We start from the raw sequence: 19,304 nt of genomic DNA, 5'->3' as shown, positions 1-19,304 counted from the left end.
AATAGGCTGGGAGCAGAGATTGGAGCTCTGACTCTAATTGAGTTGCTGCAGATCAACACAGCCACTCTCCTGCAAGGAAGGAAGAGCCTCAAAGTCAGTTCTTTGCCTGACCCAGCATTTCCTGTCCAGCCCCTGGGACTTCTTTCATTCACACTGCTGCTCCACAGTTAACCCTACAGGTTCTCCTTCTCCTGAGAGTGGGTTTGTGTCCCAGCGTCTTGCTGCTCCCGAAGACAAACCTACAGCCTCACTAAGCAACAGACAACAATACAGATGATCTTCTAAAATATATAGAATTCCACCCAGTTCTTAGGCTCCCATCCTGACTCCTCTTTGGGATAGTCCCTGAAAGTCCCTGGAAGCTTTGGATCTCAGTTTTCATTCCTGAGGGTGGTGTTCAGCAAACCTCCCCACTCCCTGAGCTCCTCCTTTGAGTGGGCCTGGTGTTCCCTTCCCACATGAAAGCCCCTCATCTCAGCTGAGAGCCTCGGGGTCAGACCACTGGTGCCTATCATTGGCCTTCAGATGCCCAACTGTCTCAAGCAGGTGACTTGTATCTTTGAGGAGTCCAGGCTAAGAAAACACTCATCCCTTTGGGCCTTGACCTCTGGGGACTTTCCCTTACTTGAGAGGGTGATGGGAAATGAGTCAGTAATATTTACCAAGTATCCAGAGCCCAACACACGTCACTTATATTTTCTCAGCCAACCTGCCTGGAGAGGACAACACTGTCTCAATGATAATAACAACACAGACCATGGGGGAAATCTGTGACTCTTAAAACTACCACCTCCACCCAGCTCTTTCCCAAACTGTCCTCAAGAACATGCTCACATGAACTAGAGAATGTTGTCTTCCGAGCTCTCACATGGGCTCTGTCTACAGCCAAAGCCAAGGCCAAGGCCCCAGAGCTCCGGCTCCATCCAGAATGCAAGCTGGTCTAACCCTCTGCTCAGGCCACCCCCTCCTGCTGCCTCTCAGATGCATAATGTCCTCTCACCCTCACCACTTCCATGCCCCACTGAGTTCTGCCTCACAGAGGACTTACAGCATTTGTGCTCACTGTTCTTCATTGGGTCACATTCTGACTCCATCATGTAATCACCCCCCTCCCCCTCGTCAAAGAGCCAGAGAGAGACAGCTCTTGAACCACATACTTCCTGCTGAGCTCAAAAGCCTCCTACCTTCCAACACCAACACGTGGCCTTTGAACCAACTGTTTGGCCGCCTCCACCTCCATCTCTCTCATTCCCAAAGTGCCCCTCAATCCCTCCTACTCACAGACCTGTGGAAGACTAGCCTTACTGGCCTCTGGACAAGCCCAGACATGGCTGTAATCAAAAGAAAATATGCTTAAACCTTCAAGCTAGGACCACCACAAGCCACAGTTCTCTGAGAAACATCAGCGGAATACTAGGTCAGGCAGGCTGTAGTCCTCAAGGGGTTTAAAACCTAAAGAATATCACAGAATTGTAAGATGACATTAGGGGAAACTGAAACTGGGTGAGGGGTATATTGGAATTCTCTGTACTATCTTTGCAACTTTCCTGTAAATCTAAAATTATTCCAGAATAAAAAGTTTGTTTGAATAAATAATGGAAGGAAAGACAGAGGAAGGGAAAGAGGGAGGGGATGCTGAAAATATTGCGTAAGTTCAGATGAGGAAAGGCCATGAATAAGAAAACCAAGTCAGGTGTATTGGTTAGCTATTGGTACAGAAATATAACATAATAAGGAACTGTAAAATCTTTAAAAATTAAAAAATAGACAAGTCTCCCCCCCCCACATACACTTGTACACTATACCCCCTCAACACACACATACCTGCCACCATTACCAGCCCACCAATGGAGAATGAATTGCAGGCCCATGATCCTACCCTCTCAAGTGGGTTCAATCTTGCCATCTGGGGTAAAAATTAGTGCTGCTCACCAGATATCTCCAGCTCTCCACCTTCTGGATTCATGGCAGGAATGTACTTCCTGGCCACCTTGTGGGCAGTAGAGTCATGTGACCAGTTCCAGACAGTCAGATGTAACCAGAAGTGATGTGATCCAGCAGACATTACAAGATGAGACTCTCCAGAGTCCACTTTCCTTCTGCTTCATTGATTTCCTGTGCTCAAACTAGTGACTTCTCTGCCATCCTGAAAGGCAGGATGCCAAGTCCCCAGGTGACCCACAGCAGACATGTAACAGGGGCATGTGGGTGGCTCAGTCAGTTAAGCATCTGCTTTCAGCTCAGGTCACAATTCCAGGGTTCTGGGATTGAGCCCCACCTTTGGCTTCCCGCTCAGTGGGGAGTCTGCTTCTCCCTCTCCCTATGCTCCTCCTCCCGGCTTGTGCTCTCCCTCTCTCACGTGCTCTCTCTCTCCCCAATAAATAAATAAAATCTTAAAAAATAAAAAAGAAAAGAAAAAAGCCTTTGTTATTATAAGCCACTAAAATTTGGGGTTGTTTGTTACTGCAGCATAACTTAGCTTAGCTTCTTGATTCATACACCCTCTTTTTCCGGCAGTTATTCTAGTGTTTCTCCCAACTAGTCTATTTGTGAGCCAGTTACAGCATTTTGCCACCGGCCTTTCTTTCTTCATTTTAAATGCCTCTGAATGGGGGCACCTTGGTGGCTTAGTCAGCTAAGCACCTGCCTTCAGCTCAGGTCATGATCTCTGGGTCCTGGGATCGAGCCCCACATCGGTCTCCCTGTTCAGCGGGGAGTTCAGCGGGGAGTCTGCTTCTCCCTCTGCCTCTCCCCCGCTCATGCTCTTTCTCTCTATCTCTCTGTCTCCAACGAATAAATAAGATCTTTTTAAAGAATTTTTTAAATAATAAAAAAAATAAATACCTCTGAAAAAATAGTATCTTCATGCCTTTGCTTGCCCATTTCCTTGCCTGAAATGCTCTTCATCTCCACATGTTGAAATTAGGTTCATCCTAGTTTCAAAAGCTTCCAAGGGCACCGGGGTGGTTCAGTGGTTGAGCATCTGCTTTTGGCTTAAGGTGTGATCCCTGTGTCCTGGGATTGAGTCCTGCATCAGGTTCTCTGTGAGAATCGCTTCTCCCTCTGCCTATGTCTCTTCCTCTTTCTGTGTCTCTCATGAATAAATAAATAAAATCTTTTTTAAAAAAAGCTTCCATAAGTCCCTGTTATGTTCCATAAAACTTAATTTGATTTGTTTCTATAGGTCTTATCACGCTTCAGTAGGGAGAGTCTGTGTTAAGAACTAGAGCTGGTTTACCTCTGTATTCTCTGTAGGACCTACAAGCACCTGGCACACAGGTGGTGCATTCCTATGTTATTATCCTCGGCCTTAAATTACACTGGCTTTAAATCTGCAAAAATCAACTAACCATTTACTAATTAAGCTCAGGCCTACTAAGGGGCAAGCGCCACACTGGGTGCTGGGATTCAGAGATGTGAATGACATGATTCCTGCCTTTCCAAACTCTTAGCCTACTGGAGGAAAAAGACCCAGAAGCAGGTAATTATAAATATGTGCACCTCTATTCAGTATAACTTGCTTCATCAACTTAGGGTCAAATGTTCTCATTTGCTTTTATTTTTCCAATCAGTAACTCAGCCCCCCCTTGCCAATATTGGCAGAAAGTCTGCAATCTCCTTCTTCAGGACATGACTCTGGTGATGCAGTCCAAAGGGGTTGGGGGTGGGGAGAAGCAGGATCTTGCTGGCAGGATCCATCCTTTTTCCATATCAAGCAGAGAATTGAAGCTGGTCCCTCCACTTCCCACTCCTTCCGGTGTTGCTGTGGACCGCGGGGCCCACACAGCTGAACAGATGGTGCTGCTGTGCTGTCACAGGACTGCACTCACAGATGCTGCCCACCCCACAGGGTGCCCCTCTGAGCAGGTGCCTCCCTGTGGTTTCCATACCTCTGCTAAGCCACCGTTCTCCACAGCCTAAACTCAGGGCTGGCCCAGGTTGTTCCATCTAGAGAAACTTCCAGCATCACCCACTGACAGTGCTGATCCAGTCCTCCCCCACCAATCCTCAGATCCTGTATGTAGCTGGAGGCCCAGCCTAGATGCCCTCTTGCCCCTTTCCTTCCCTGTCACAAGCTTTCTTTGATCAGAGCCATCCCAGTCTATCCTGAGAGAGCTCCCTAACTTCCAGTCTCAAGACTTCAGAAGTTGGGGTGTCAGCCCCTTCCCTCCCTCAGGCCCACATTCATTCCTCAAATAGGTCACTCATCTCCTCCCCCAGAGCTTTGTATCCTAGGAAAGAGATGGCTTTTGCTAACATGTCCTGCTCTTTGGACCAAGGGTGTCCACTAGCTTTGTATTCACATGAACAACCCTGGTGATCCTTCATGAGACAAAATGAGTAGCAGTCTCTCTAAATTATAAATAAATAAATAAATAAATAAATAAATAAGATACAACTTAAAGCAAGGCAACTATAGTTAATGCTGTACCATATATTTGAAAGTTGGTAACAGAGTAGATCTTAAAAGTTCTCATCACAAGAAAAAAACTGAAAAAAAAAAAGGAAAAAAAACTGTGTAAGGTGATGAATGTTGACTGCATTTATTGTGGTGATCATTTCGTAATGTATACAAATAGTGAATCCTGTTACACACCTGAAATTAATACAATGTTATAGATCAGTTACTACTTCAATAAAAAAAGTCCTTGCCTATTACATATATGATTGTAAAACACTATAATAGGTAAGGACCAGGTGTTATGGAGCCCAGAAGAAAAATATCTGATCCAGATTTGTTTCATGGAAGGGAATGGGAAGCCAGGGAAGCCTTCCTGTATCATTCATCCGCATTATGATGTCCCAGGTCATGCTCATTCTATATCCTGAATGCCTACAGGCTAAGGGGCCGGTCTGGTCAAGTTCTTAGGTGTCAGCTTAAGAACACAGTTTCCACAGAACTGAAGCATACCAGAGTAGAGGAGGAGGTTGAGGGAGGGGTCATAGTCAGGCCAAGATATAACAAGATGGGATTTTAAAGAGTCAAGCATCTAAGTCCCTGCATCAGTAATTAGAGATATACAGACAATGATTTCAAGTATGAAGCTAACTCTTATTGTCCCAGCCACATTTTAGGAGCTGCGTATGCCATGATGAATAAGACAGACACAAGGGTATACACTAAATCAGTCAGCTTGCTAAGGACTCTGATCCAGGAGTGAGCAAATGATGTAGAAGCACAGAAGTATCCTCTACCTGACAGTTAGGGAAGGCTCAGTGCAAGGGACAATGTTGGAGGTCAATCTACAAAGCTCCAGTTGGTCTAGATGATGCCTTTGAACAAATTTGAAAAAGATACCTCTTTAGGGAGACAAATTAAAAAGAGAAAAAGACCCCCACTTCTGGGTTGACACAGAGTCAGTGCTTGGTGAGAGGAACATGAGCTGGATTTCAGGTGCCACTCACCCTCTAGGCCAGGTACCTTGATAGAGTATGCAAAAAGCAAATTTATTTGAAGAGACCTTGCCTTGAAGGATGAGTCAGAGAGTATATCTCCAAATAGAGGGACAGGCATTCCAAGCAGAGAAACAATATGGACAAAGGCCAAGGGCTATAGCAAAGCTTGAGCCTAGAGAATCTTTTAACCTTCCTTTCAAGGCAGAAAGTGGTCCCAGAGTACAGGTGACCTGGAATTCAGAGTATGGGTGACCTGGGGTTTAGGGTACAGGTGACCTGGGGTTCAGAGTTCAGATGATCTGGGCTCAGGCTGCAGGTTACTTAGGGTTCATAGGTGTGAATTTTAAAACAAATATCCCCAGTCGGAGAGCAAAGTGAAAAGCACTCCTACCAGAGATCAGTTCCAAATCTAAGGAAGGTAGGGAAGCTTCTAAACTAAAGCAACAGGGTAGCTCTCTCGGTAGCAGAGAAATTATTTAGTCAGTTTCAAAAACGTGGAAAACACCTGGGACCAATCTATTCTTTAAAAAAAATAAAATAAAAAGCTTTCTCTTCCTTGTGAACTAGGATTCGGAGACTGGTTCTCCCAAAACAATGGTCCTTAGCTTTTCATTTCCCTTTGCAAGCTTGGAAAGGAACAAACACATCCTACTTGGCTGCATTTGACCTTCTTTGTGGTAGACATACCATCCCCCTACCCACCCACCAACCAAGAATGAATCATTAGGAAGAACATTTTAATCAGACTGCCACCATCCACAGACAATTCAAGGAGATAAAACACATGTGAGTATGGACTGGAAAAGCCAGTTTTTAAATAAAATAAAATGTGCCATTTGCTTATTTTGCTAGGTCTCCAGGAATTAGCCTAATGAAAAGGTGGAGGAAGCCACCCTACCACAACAAATGGTATGAACTGAGGTAGACAAAAGGGTATTCCCAATTCTACCTCAAAATAACTCCTCCCAAGCTCAACATATGCTATAAAAATCATTCCCTTGACTCATAAAAGTCCCATTAAGACCTTGGGAGAACCCATCTACACAGCAGCCACATTCCCCTTCCCCTCCTCATAGTACCCAGATGGCAGGGGAGGCAAGCCCAAGCCAGGAGTCAGGATTTGTTCAAGCAGATCAGGGTGTCATATGGCCATTGCCAGTTTTGGTTTAGCCATGGGCCATAATTCTGACCAATGAGATACAGAGGGACATCAGCTGGGGAGGGGGTAGCTTATGGAAAAAAATCTTTCAGTTCTTAAAAAGACACACAAGGAAGAGACACTGTATTTCTGCTTCTGACTATTGGTGAATATGGATGTGTCTTTTGAAACTGGTGTCCATCTTGCAACATGGATGTCAATTGGATTGAGTGACATGCTTTAAGGGGTAGCAAAGCCAAAAGATAGACAAAATCTGTGTCGACAATCACAACATGGAGCCGTCAAATTAACCAATCTATAAATGGTCCCTTTTTAGGACTTTTGTTATAGGAGTTAATATGTATCCTTCATTTTTAAAGGCATTTTAAATAAGGTTTTCTATTGTTTATAGCCAAAAACATCCTAACTGATATGGACACTTTGATGCCTTCCTTACTTGCCACCCATTTACCCCAAAACATGCTTCAGTCTGGATTCTATATGTCCTAACTGCCACTGAACCCATTTTTGATTCAATCCCCAGTGTCCTCCTAAATATGAGATCCCCTGGCCTTACCTGACTCAACCGCCCTCCCATATTTGACTCTGCCTCTTCCTAGAAACTCCCCATTCCCTTGATTTTCATGACACTAAAATCTCCTGGTTCTTCTCTTACCCATACGACCACATCTTCTCTGTCCCTTTCTTCTAGTTACTTTAAAGAGGCCCTTGGCCAACAGATATATTTTGTTTGGCCTGGTAGTGTTTTTAAAATTTTGTAAGTTCATTTCCAATATTAAAAATTGAGAAATTTCACGCAAACACAAGATTTCTAGCTTCCTTAAATAATTGGAGGAATAGACAACACTAGCCTCACATTCCCAACATGGGACTTTACAAGTTGGGAACAGGAGGTTGGTCCAGCAAATAGGCAAAAGAATCAGCCAGAGTCCAGGTAATGGATGCGTTTGTGTCAAAAGCTGCTAATAGGTCAAGATGAAGACTCAGAATTGACCACTAGATTAGGCAATGTTGAGGTGCTGGTGACCCTGAAGAGAGTGTTTTAAGATAAAAAATATTCTTTTTTTTACTTATTTATTTATTTATTTATGATAGGCACACAGTGAGAGAGAGAGACAGAGAGAGAGAGAGAGGCAGAGACACAGGCAGAGGGAGAAGCAGGCTCCATGCACCGGGAGCCCGATGTGGGACTCGATCCCGGGTCTCCAGGATCGCACCCTGGGCCAAAGGCAGGTGCCAAACTGCTGCGCCACCCAGGGATCCCTTGATCAAAAATATTCTTAAAAGAGCAGTTTCAAGAAAGAAAGGGTGGAGGAAAGTTTGCATTACTAGCAAAGCTATGGATTCACATAGCACATAATCCAGAAATTCCATTTCTAAGATCTACCATCTAGCACACACGTACCATAAAATATGTACAAGAATGTTCATAATGGCCCCAAACTGAAAACAACCCAATGTTCATCAATAGTAGAATAGATAAGAGATCAGAGTCTATTTATAGGATGGGATAATAGGCAGCAATGAAAACGAATAGACTACCAGAGACAACATGGAAAAAACACCATGAATGTAAAATGCTGAGAGCATTTAAAACAAATAAGACACAAAGAATACAACTCAACTTGTATAAAATTTTTAAAAAGGAAAAACCAAATTGTATAGTTTAAAGGGCTCATACCTAAATGATAAGACTCAGGAAAGAAAACCAAGGAAGCTATTATGAAAAAAACCAAATAACAGCCCTAGTGGGACGCCTGGGTGGCTCAGGGGTTGAGCACCTGCCTTCGGCTCAGGGCGTGATCCTGGAATCCAGGGGTCAAGTCCCACATCGGACCTCCTGCATGGATCCTGCTTCTCCCTCTGCGTAGGTCTCTGACTCTCTCTCTCTCTCTCTCTCTCTCTCTCTCTCTTGTGAAAAAATAAATAAATAATCTAAAAAAAAAAAAAAAAAACACAATCAGCCCTGGAAAGGGAGAAGTATATTGCAGGTGTATGGGGTAACTCAGTATATTGCAGGTATACAGCATGACTCAAAAACTAGTAAGAATTAGTGTCATATCTGAAACCATTGTCTGCATGTTCGCAATGTCTTATTTTTTGGACTGGACTTTGGTTACATGAAGTTTGCTTTGTATAGAGCAGCATGTGTTGTGTTGTGTGGAGATTTTAAGGACTCATGCTCACTATATCTTGCTATTTAAAAAGGAAATGAGAAGGAGCCATTAAACAAAAACGTTTCTTAAGCATGATTATGATTGGCCACATCCTGTGCCATCACTGAATGGGTCACTGTCAGAAGTCACTGCTTTGTGGAGCCTCTGGGACCACTGAGGCTAACCTAGCCCAACTCCATCACTTTCATTTCACTTTTTACTTGGCAATAGCTGAACTTCTCCATGAGGGAAAAAGGAGAATGGGAACTGAAAAAAATGGAGGCAGCGAAGGTTAACAACTATTCCCATAATTTTTGTTCAGGGAAGAATAGAAATGTAGCAGGAGATAGACAAGGAGTCAAGGGAAATCTTTTTTTTTTTTTCTTTTTTAAGATGGTATGTATTATGGTGTATCTGTATGGCGAAGGAAATCATCCAAAGAGAAAGGGGAAATGTTGTGATCCAGAAGGAAGAGGGAATGGTTGGAAAGGCTAAGTTCTGAAGGAGGTGTTGGGAGCAGATGTCAATGCATGAGTGCAAGGCTGTGCCTTGGCCAAGAAGCAAGGACCATATGGAGCAAAGGCAGAGCACATGGGAGCAACAGCTAGGATGTCATAGGTTTTGTGGTGAAAAGAAGAGGAAGTTCTGCAATTGTTTCTATTTTCTCAGTCAGAGTGAGAGTGAGAAAGGGGGTGTTCAAGATTGGAGTCAAAAGTGGCAAATAGCCATCTGGACAAATGGGATGGAAACTGACACAAGAATGGCTGTGTATGATGGAGGGCCCTCTTAAAAATTATGGTTCCTAATTTAAGGTGAGGCTGGTCAACACACTGGCTTTTCTCCAGACTTGTTTGGCTGCTTGATGCAGATTAAGAATCAGAGGAGAGTTGGAGCTTTGTCAGCGAGTATAATACAGGGAGAGGGTACAAGGGGGTGGCTGCTGGGCAAGGAGAGAGCACAGACAGTAGCAAACTTCACATTCGCTCTCATTACTGTCTTCAACCACCAACACAATTATTCTTTTCATTTGAGTTTTAAAGCTATAGCAATAGGGGATCCCTGGGTGACTCAGCAGTTTAGCACGGCCTTCGACCCGGGGCATGATCCTGGAGATCCGGGATCAAGTCCCATGTCGGGCTCCCTGTATGGAGCCTGCGTCTCCCTCTGCCTGTGTCTCTGCCTCTCTCTCCGTGTCTCTCATAAATAAATAAGTAAAATCTTTAAAAAAATAAAATAAAAAAATAAAGCTATAGCAATAGAGTTTACTCCAACAAGACACATAGTATCTTATCTGTTTTCAAATGTACTTTTTAATGTCTATAAAGATATGAAGGTCCTTGGGGAAACTGGACTTTTCAGATCTGTCCTGATAGGTTCCTGGTGTTTGACAGAATAACTGATAAGACATAGGAACGCCTGGGAACCACTATCTCTTACGATCTTTATCTAAGTAAGGGTCCCTTTCAGAGAACCCTGTGTGCTGCTGATTAACAGTGCAGCCAAGCAAGAGACAGATCTGGCCTTGAAAACCCACCTCGATCACCAGCTGACTCTGGCCAGGTTTCTTAGCCTCTTTTAATCTCTTCTCCGCTGTATAATAGGGATAATAATAGTATCTGCTTCTTGGAATTGCTGTAAAGAATCAAGTGAGAAGGGACGCCTGGGTGGCTCAGCAATTGAGCATCTATCTGCCCTAGGCTCAGGGTGTGATCCCAAGGTCCTGGGATCGAGTTCTGCATCAGGCTCCCCATGGGGAGCCTGCTTTTCCCTCTGCCTATATTTCTGCCTCTCTCTGTGTGTCTCTCATGAATAAATAAATTAAATCTTAAAAAAAAAAAAAAGAATCAAGTGAGAAAGTTCATGTAAAATGCATAGCGTGGTGCCTGGCACAAAATAAACATCCAGTAAAAGACAGAGTTGCTTTGCATAAGTACTCAATAAATGTTGGCTGATTTGGTTGGTGGTGGTGCTGTTGCTCTATTTAACCCTGAATAATGGGTTAAATGTTTGAGTACTTGGGTAATAAGGAGATCTCAATCTCATTGGTGTTCTAGTCTATACTTGGACAACTTTAATTTGATTCAAGACGGGGGGCATTTATGTCTCACGCTGTCCTAAGCACCTATATGCATTATTTCACCTCCTCTTCCCAACAGTAAAATCCAAAACCAGATCTTTCTGCTGCCAAAATCTATACTTTTTGCCCAACAAAACACTTTTCTTCTTGAAAAGCTGGTTCTAATTCTGATTTATTCTAATTCTTTTCTCAGGAAGGACCCAGAGGAAGTCAATTCCTCTCCTACATGACAGTTTCCTTCAAATTAAACAGAAATTCTCCAGAGTTGTCGATCACACTGGAGATTGTCCCCTTATGCCGTTGGGACTAGTGAGGAAGTCAGCAGCAGCAAATACAGAGTGGCCTCAGGATCCACTGAGTGTCTCTCAGAACCTCTGCTTACAGCCAGAAACCCTTTCATTGGGTCCTTATCTAGTTATTTCTATGAAGTCCAGGGAAGCTTCCTCAAGGGAAGCAACTTCTCTCTCCAGTGAAACAAAAGTCTGTTGATGCCATATTCCCAGTACAAGATCCCCATACATGCCTCTCTTACCTTAAATGGATATGCCATCATTCCACTATTTAACCAGCAAGCTTTTAGTGAGTGCTTGCCAAGCTCTCTGCAGGCATTAAGAGGAGTACAGAGGCAGTGCATGGTCCTTAAGGGCATGAAGACACCCCATAAGGACACCCCAACATCTTGTGTGACCTCAAACAAATCACCACCTTCCTAACTCTCAGCTTCCTTGCTGTGAAATGGGGATAGCAATAATTTCCCACGCAAAGATGATTGTAAAGATTTCATGAGATGATACTAGTTATTACTATGGAAGATACTCCCACACAGACACCCTTCTTTCTTGTTATCAGAACCCCAGTTTTGTTCAAGAAAGCACTGTGCCTGCCCCCAGACTATAAATTAAAGTTGATCTGATATAATCATGATCCTAATCCTCTCTGCCAGATACTCACTTTCCCAGATTCTCTTGTGCCTGGAAATATTCATCTGACCAATGGACAAATTCTGGCCAACGAAAAATTAAAAGAAGTCATCTGAGAGGCTTCTGGAAATTGTTTTGCTTTCCCCATAAAGGGGACAGCCATGAGATAATGCACATAAGTGTCCCCTCCCCACCTGTGCACACACATATACTTTCTCTCATCTTTCTCCCTTGAATCCAGATGTCTTGCCTGGAACTATAGTAGCCATGCTGTAACTGTGAGGTGGCGAGCATGAAGGCAATGTTCAAAAGCTAAAGATAGGGAAGCAAAATGTCAAATGATCCTAGATTTTTGATGAGACCCCAGAGCTGACAAACCTATCTCAGAATGCCTTCTTCCAGAGTTCTTTTTTTTTTTTAAGATTTTATTTATTTATTTATTTATTTATTTATTTATTTATTTATTTATTTGAAAGAGAGAGAGAGAGAGTGAAAGCATGAGAGGGAGGGGGAGGAGCAGAGGGAGAAGGAGAAGCAGACTCCCTGCTGAGCAGGGAGCCCAAGGAGGAACTCAACCCCAGGACCCTGGGATCATGACCTGAGCCAAACGCAGGCTCAACCAACCCACTGAGCCACCCAGGTGCCCCCTCCAGAGTTTTTAAGTGAGCTAATAAATGCTTGAGTCTTAAACTACTGTTAATCAAATGTCACTCACAGCCCAAATCATCCCTAATTGATTCAATGATATCATCTATTGTTACATTTACTCCAGGCTCCCATAATTGTCCCTTCCATGACTTGGAGCAGGGACTCATGTCTCTGAGTACTAAAAGGGTTTTATGAGTGGTATTACTTTGGACCAGGCCTTACACAGTAAAGTTGAGTCCCTCTCTTATTTTTCGTAGGGTCCTCTTCTACAAAGGATGCCAATGCAATCAGGAAATGAAGGGAGCCTTTAGCCCTGCATGGCTGAGAAAATGCTTCTCAGAGATGCCTCTAGTACAACATCATATTTACAGCCTCCTTGACCAACCCCATACCTCAGATTTCTCATAGGTTGTATTAACACCATTCTTGGCTATATCCTGGGCATTCCGCTCTGCTTCAGTGAAAAAATCCCCTCCTGATCTCAAGAACTGGATTTCACAACTACCTGTGAAGACAAAGGAGAGAGAACACATGCATAGAAAATGCTTAGCACAGTGGCTGGTACCTAGTGGCTTCTCAATGAAAGGTGATTGGTATTATCATTATACAACACAATGGCTGTTGCTTCTAAGTTCAGCTCTCTCACACGGGGATAAACAGACCCTGTACTTCTCAGTCCACTCCCTTGATAACTTAGAGACAATGATTCCTTCTGGCTTGGTATGATCCCAGTGTGGGAAGAGAATAGAAGGTTCTGGTGGGGAAGTAGGTGCCTGGTAGGTTACATGGAGAAAAGAGGCAGAACTTAGATTCACCATTCAGAAGAGGAGTTGGGACCATGGTAAAGAATCACACCCTGTCTTCCCAACCTGGGTTGGAAAGTCAAGACTGATTTTACATTATTCACACCCGACAAGTATGTATTAAGGTATATGGCTCAAAACTATACTGTAAAATTCCCCCTTGTAAACAAGGAAGACAGTGAGATATACACAACAAAGGGGATTTATGGTTTGATTAAAGGCATTCACTCCAGAAAAACACTCTCAGGTTTTAGTTGCTTAGTTTCCTGGAATTCAGACTGAGGACCAAGCTGAGGGATTCTGGAAGACTGAGCTTCCTCAAAAATTCTCCTGTAAAATGCATGCTGCAACTCTATAAATAAGCCAGTCCAACACATTTAATGTTGCTGTGGTGAGATTGCCTTCATTTGGTGCCAAAGCAATGAGCGGTCTCCTTGTTTGCCAGGTTTCCCCCCTAGATACCCTTGTGAGTGGTTCAGTACAAGAGTGGAGGACTGCAGCCAGGAAACCTACATTTCCATCTGCCCCCCCTCCATTGCACTGATGCATGATTCCAAGCACATCGTTGTGCCTCCCTGAACCCTATTTTCCCACCCATCAAGTGAGGGTGTTAGACTCAATGACTCCTGTTATGGTTAATCTTATGTGTCAACCTGGCTGGACCACAGTTCCCAGGTGTGTGGGGAAACATTAATCCGTATGTTTCTGTGAGGGCATCTTAGATGTTTAATCTGTGGACTTTGAATAAAGCAGATTGCTCTCCATCGTGTAGGTGGGCCTCATCCAATCAGTTGAAGGCATGAATAGACAAAGATCAACTTCCCCTGAGAGAACGGGAATTCTTCCAGCAGACAGCCTTTGGAATTGAATTGCATGTCATCCCTGAGTCTCCAGCCTGCCAGCCTACCTTGCAGATTCATTTTGGACTCACCAGCCCTCCACAATCGCAGGAGCCAATTCCTAAAAAAAAAAGGCATGTATTTGTACATCCTACTGGTTCTGTTTCTCTGGAGAACCTCAGCTAATACAACCCCCAAACACCTTTGCAGTTTTAAGATGTCAGAAGTCTGAATGGTAACTGAGGGGAAGGTTCGGTCCATTTCTCAGCCTGCAGCTCCCCAGGGCAGGGAAGCAATCAAGACAATGTCTTCTTTGAGGAGAACTTATGCAATGGGACTCCTCAGGACAGTGATAAATACCAGTAGTTCCAGAACTGGTACACCAAGTACTCTAGGGTATGGAGAGAGATAAGTGGATATGAGTGCAGCCAAGAGGAAATCCAAAATGGGAGGTTATAAAGATAGTTTCACATTCCACAAGTTTTGCCATCTTCTATTGGACCTCCCCAACTACTTGCCACATTATAAAACTGTTATCCCTGAGGCAGGGAGCTGGTTTTTTACTAATGATTGATGAGGTGTTGCTACAGATCAGAGCATCTGCTGCAGAGAAGACAAGGAGACTTTCTGTGCAAGACAAAGTTTGGGGGAAAGGAGAAGGGAGGGAGAGTGGGAGCTGATATTGAAGTCCGTCTGAAGACCACAGCAACTTGGAAGAGGCTGCCCCACACCAGCCATTGTCTGGAAGCCCCAGGACACTTGCATTGCTTCTCCTTTAACACACTTCAAGCAGATCTCACCCACAGCTTTCAGAACTAGAGAAGCCACAGATGGAAGGTGGTTGCTCCTTCTCATATTCCATTGTTGTCTCTTTCTCCTTAAGTCCTGTGTATCCCATGTTCCATCCAAGGCCCTCTTCTCTTCCATTCCACACCCTTCCAGGTAGCCCCACCCATGCTCAAGGCTTCTATTACCACTCTCACATGCATGAGCCCCAAATCTAGATACCCAGCCCTCCTGTGCTCTTGACCTGAGCTCCCCTAGAATGTAAGCTCCACGGGAGCAAGAGTGGTCACCTCTTGTTCTCTGCTGCATCTCCAGAACCTGTAACAGTGCCTGTAACATAACTGGTGATTTAATAAATAAATTAAGAATTAATAAACCTGCCTCCAGCAGCCTTTAGGCATTTCCACTTGGGCTCTCTTAGGCTCAGCAAGTATAAAACCAAACACTCAATCTTCCATTTAAAACCTGTGTTCTCCATTTCACTGATTCACTCCACTATTCATTTTCTTGCTTAATCCCAAAATCTCTGTGTTATGTCTATTCTCCTTTGCCCTCCATTGCTTCCCACTTTGAATCTCCAAGCCCTGTCTCCTTATGATCTCTCACCTATTCAGTTTTCTCTTTCCCCACCTGGACTGAGGAATGTAGCACTTGTCATTCCTGTTGTATTATAGTCATCTATTTACCTTTCTGCTTCTCCAACCAAACAACAAGTCATGTGAGGGCAAAGACCTGAGATATTGACCTTTATTCATGTGTGGGTGTGTGTGGAGGGAGAAGAGGGAGGCAATTTCCAGAATCGGAATACTCCCTTCTTAGTTTGGGAAAATCCTCAATTGAGGGAGAAATGGTGAGAAGCATCCCTTGACTTCCCCTCTAGAAGTCAAGGGAGCCACACATACCCTCCCTTGAAGTGATATGACCTGGCCTCACTCACTCAGTGGACTCCACCTGGAGGAATGCCACCCTAGAGAACTAGAGGCAGGTTCACTCAGAGTTATTCAGGATCTAGACATTGGTGTTGGTTGCCCAGCAGAGTGGTGCCTGCAGTGAATCCTAGCTAGCAGACTGCCCCTGGGGTAGGCCTTTGGCTGTGTTCTTAGCAGCCTGGCATCCTTGGTCCCTACCTGCTGCCCAAGCCCTGCTCTCCATCTTCACATCAACTCTGAGAAGTGACCAGTATCCTTCTGACACATATTTTTTATCAATAAGTTCAGCTAGAGTCAGCTTCTGATCTGTAACAAGAACTCTAAGTGACATACCTGTTCTCATCTGTCTCTTAACCTCAGCACCTAGCAGAAAGCCCAGCATCTAATAGGTAATCAGTGTGTAAATGAATAAATGAAAGAAGGAAAGGGAAAAAGGAAGGAGGGAAAGAAATGAGGAAAGACAGCCATTCTTCTTTTTTGATCTTTGACTACTCAGATGAACTTGAAAATAGAGAGAGAGGGGTTGCAAATTAGGACAACTATATGTATGTGAGATTTAGGATTTTGTGAGTTTGTTGTTTTTGTTGTTGTTGTTTTAACACAAGAACCTTCCCTCCTTCTTCACTGGCTGCATCTGGGAGTCCTTAAAGAATGTAAGACAATACACCATCATCTCAAGCTTTGAGAAATCATTAGTAGCCACACTTCATGTTGTAGAATGACAGTGACTCCAATGTCACTCCCAGTAGAGCAGGGAAAGCATGGGGGAAGAGGAGCAGGGTCTGAGTGACTACGGTGGGAGACATGCAATTGGGAGACTAGAATCTGCGAAGGCACATAAATAGAGCCTGTAAAATTCCCATGCTTTATAAAAACCAGCTGAGAGTATAAATTGGTAGAAGTCTTCTGAAAATTACTCTGGCATTCCCTTTGACCCAGTAATTCCATTTCCAAGCATCTTTTAAGCAAGCAATCGGAAATATGGACAACAATTTATGTATAAAAATATCCACATTAGTGTTATTTATAACCAGAAAAAAAAACTGGAAGCAACTTAATATCCAACATTAAGGAAATAACTGGGTAAAACATGTCTCATTTATATGATGGCATATTAGGCAGCCATTAAAAATAACATTCACAAGGAGGTGATAAAGCTATAGAGAAATACGATGACATAATGTTATGCATAAGAGACAAGATACATGCAAAACCACATTTATGGAACCTAATCACAAACAAATAAAAATATCTAGAATGAAGGATGGAAAGAGTTGACAAGGGTTGTCTATATGGTGAGGTTATTTTTTTTTTTTAGTAACTGCTCTTTTGTAGAATGGAGCATTTCTTTTCTCATATCTCCAATTGATTTTGCAGGTGTTCAGAATGATCTGATAACAGTCTAGCTGAATTCCAGGAGCCAAATATAGGATTCCCTACTCTTCCACCATCTTAATTCCTTCCCTTTAGTAACTTCTCCATAGTTTTCTATGGAGTTAATATTAATTTATTGATCAATAAAAAGTAAATACAAAGGTAAAATGCAATGCGAAAATTTCAATTAACTATAATGCCAACTCATATAGGAACTGCCATTTCTTGCCTTTTACTTCACAGTGCTTCTGGCTGACTCTGAGCCTAAAGAAGCCCTACTTTCTGCCCCAATCACTTTACCAGGTGATCACTGGTCCAGACAGGCAGTCAGTCTCCTTCTCCTCCCATCCCTCAACCCCCACCCAGTTCCAGTACCTTTCTCTCACTCCAACTTCCTTACCACCTCCCCATTGACTGCTAGACTGGATCCATCACACCTGACCCATGAGTGATACTTCTACAAAGCTACATTCTCAGGTGGGTGTATCTCTGAAAGGATGTCACAAAATAACTTGTATTCAATGACTAGGCCATGTGGGATGTGTTTGGGTCATCTGCCACTCAAAAAGTTTGGGATGACAATCCATGACTTACCAAGACTCATTATTCCATTTAGACTCTCTGAATTCTGAGTGGTCACTACAGATGTATTTGTTCATAGGTCCAGCACCTAAGCACATCTAACACTGAGAAACAGGTATGTGCATCTTATCACTAAATTAATACATTTTCTAACCAAATATAGGAGTGATGTTCATTTAATTAATAGTGCAATCTTTTTATTAATCTCAGCTTCTTACAGCAACATAATAAAAAAATGTTAGAACAAAGCTCCTATAAGTAATTTGAATACCCCTGTCACTAAACTATTGTACAGCCAAGTTCAACTAATCTTCAGGTCTGCTCCAGTCTGTTCTAAATTGTACCTAAAATAGATTGTTGGTGTTAATTGCCTCCATAGTAATGAGAACAACAACAACATTTATAAACATAATGGCTTATGTTGTGTTCTTAACAACGCCCAACAAATAACAACTCTTAAACATCTGTCAGCATCTTGAAATTCTATTTTGTGACCCAAAATTAATTGCTCTAAAACTTTATACCTTCATGTCTCTGACCACAGGGCTTTTATTTATTCAACTTGAGTATCTGTATCATTTTCCAGTGTGATTCTTAATTATTTTTAGGGGGTTTTTAGAAACTTTTTAAAGTGTCAAATCTCCTCCTCTTAAAATGTTTTTATATTAAAAAAAAAACTATCCAGAGGAAGCTGAATATAATCATTACTAGGAACTGGTTACGTGGGCAAGTAAACAATATTATATAAATAAAGGAAAATTATTTTAATGAAACCAAGTGCATGCATGCCTAATGGTGGAATCTGGTTTGTTGTCAACAGTCTGATGAAGAAGACATTTGTGGTTAGATCGTCTTCCATGGGAGTAAAACAAATCAAACAAAAAGTAGTCTTCTTGTCACTTCTCCAGGGGTGGGAAATGGGAACCCACTGAAATTTCTACCTAATGATTTGGCCTGCCAGGAATTTGCTTTCAGGGGGCTATCTTCCTGAGTCTGGCTATGGTGAGGATGGCAACAGTCAAGAAGTGATTCTGAGAAAAAAACAAAAAACAAAACAAAACAAAACAAAAAAAACGTGGCAGGAGAAGGAGAAGAAAACAGAAGTAGTAGGTGTTACAACTGTGCTAAATGTCAGCTACGATGGTTAAGTGTCAAGAGATATTGTCCAATTGATAAAATGATATTGACAGATCAAAAAATAAAAGTAAAATAACATTTAGGTTTATGGTTGTAGCCATAATGTTAATTTGTAAAAATCCACATCAGAAGGTGGGGTAGCATGCCTTTCCAGGACCTGGAGTGGTGGGTTTGGGGAAAAGCAGAAAGTTTATTTTTTCCATATACCCTACCAATCTACTTGAAATCTTAAATTAAGAATATATATATTAGGGATGCCTGGGTGGCTCAGTGGTTGAGCATCTGCCTTCAACTCAGGGTGTGATACTGGGTCCTGAGATCGAGTCCCACATCAGGTTCCTGGCAGGGAGCCTGTTTCTCCCTCTGCCTGTGTCTCTGCCTCTGTGTGTGTGTCTCTCATGAATAAATAAATAAAATCTTCAAAATAAAAGCATATATGTATCATTACTATAGCAGAAAAATTAAGACCAAAAATTATAAAAATATATAGATGTCCA

At 42.8% G+C, this 19,304-nt stretch overlaps 1 protein-coding gene across 2 annotated transcripts in view; it reads right to left on the bottom strand.

The window, feature by feature from the left end:
* NTAQ1 (N-terminal glutamine amidase 1) overlaps nucleotides 1-19,304 on the bottom strand; it is a 226,803-nt gene that overhangs the window by 26,766 nt on the left and 180,733 nt on the right. For both annotated transcript variants that reach the window (XM_049092704.1, XM_049092703.1), the window contains one exon: nucleotides 12,750-12,862. In XM_049092704.1, coding sequence (XP_048948661.1) covers nucleotides 12,750-12,862 — 113 coding nt within the window. The remainder of the gene's footprint in view (nucleotides 1-12,749; nucleotides 12,863-19,304) is intronic.

This window comes from Canis lupus, chromosome 13 (genome assembly GCF_003254725.2).
Source record: "Canis lupus dingo isolate Sandy chromosome 13, ASM325472v2, whole genome shotgun sequence".
NCBI lineage: Eukaryota > Metazoa > Chordata > Mammalia > Carnivora > Canidae > Canis > Canis lupus.
The sequence above is the reverse complement of the archived record's forward strand: the minus strand, read 5'-3'. Positions and strand labels throughout refer to the sequence as shown.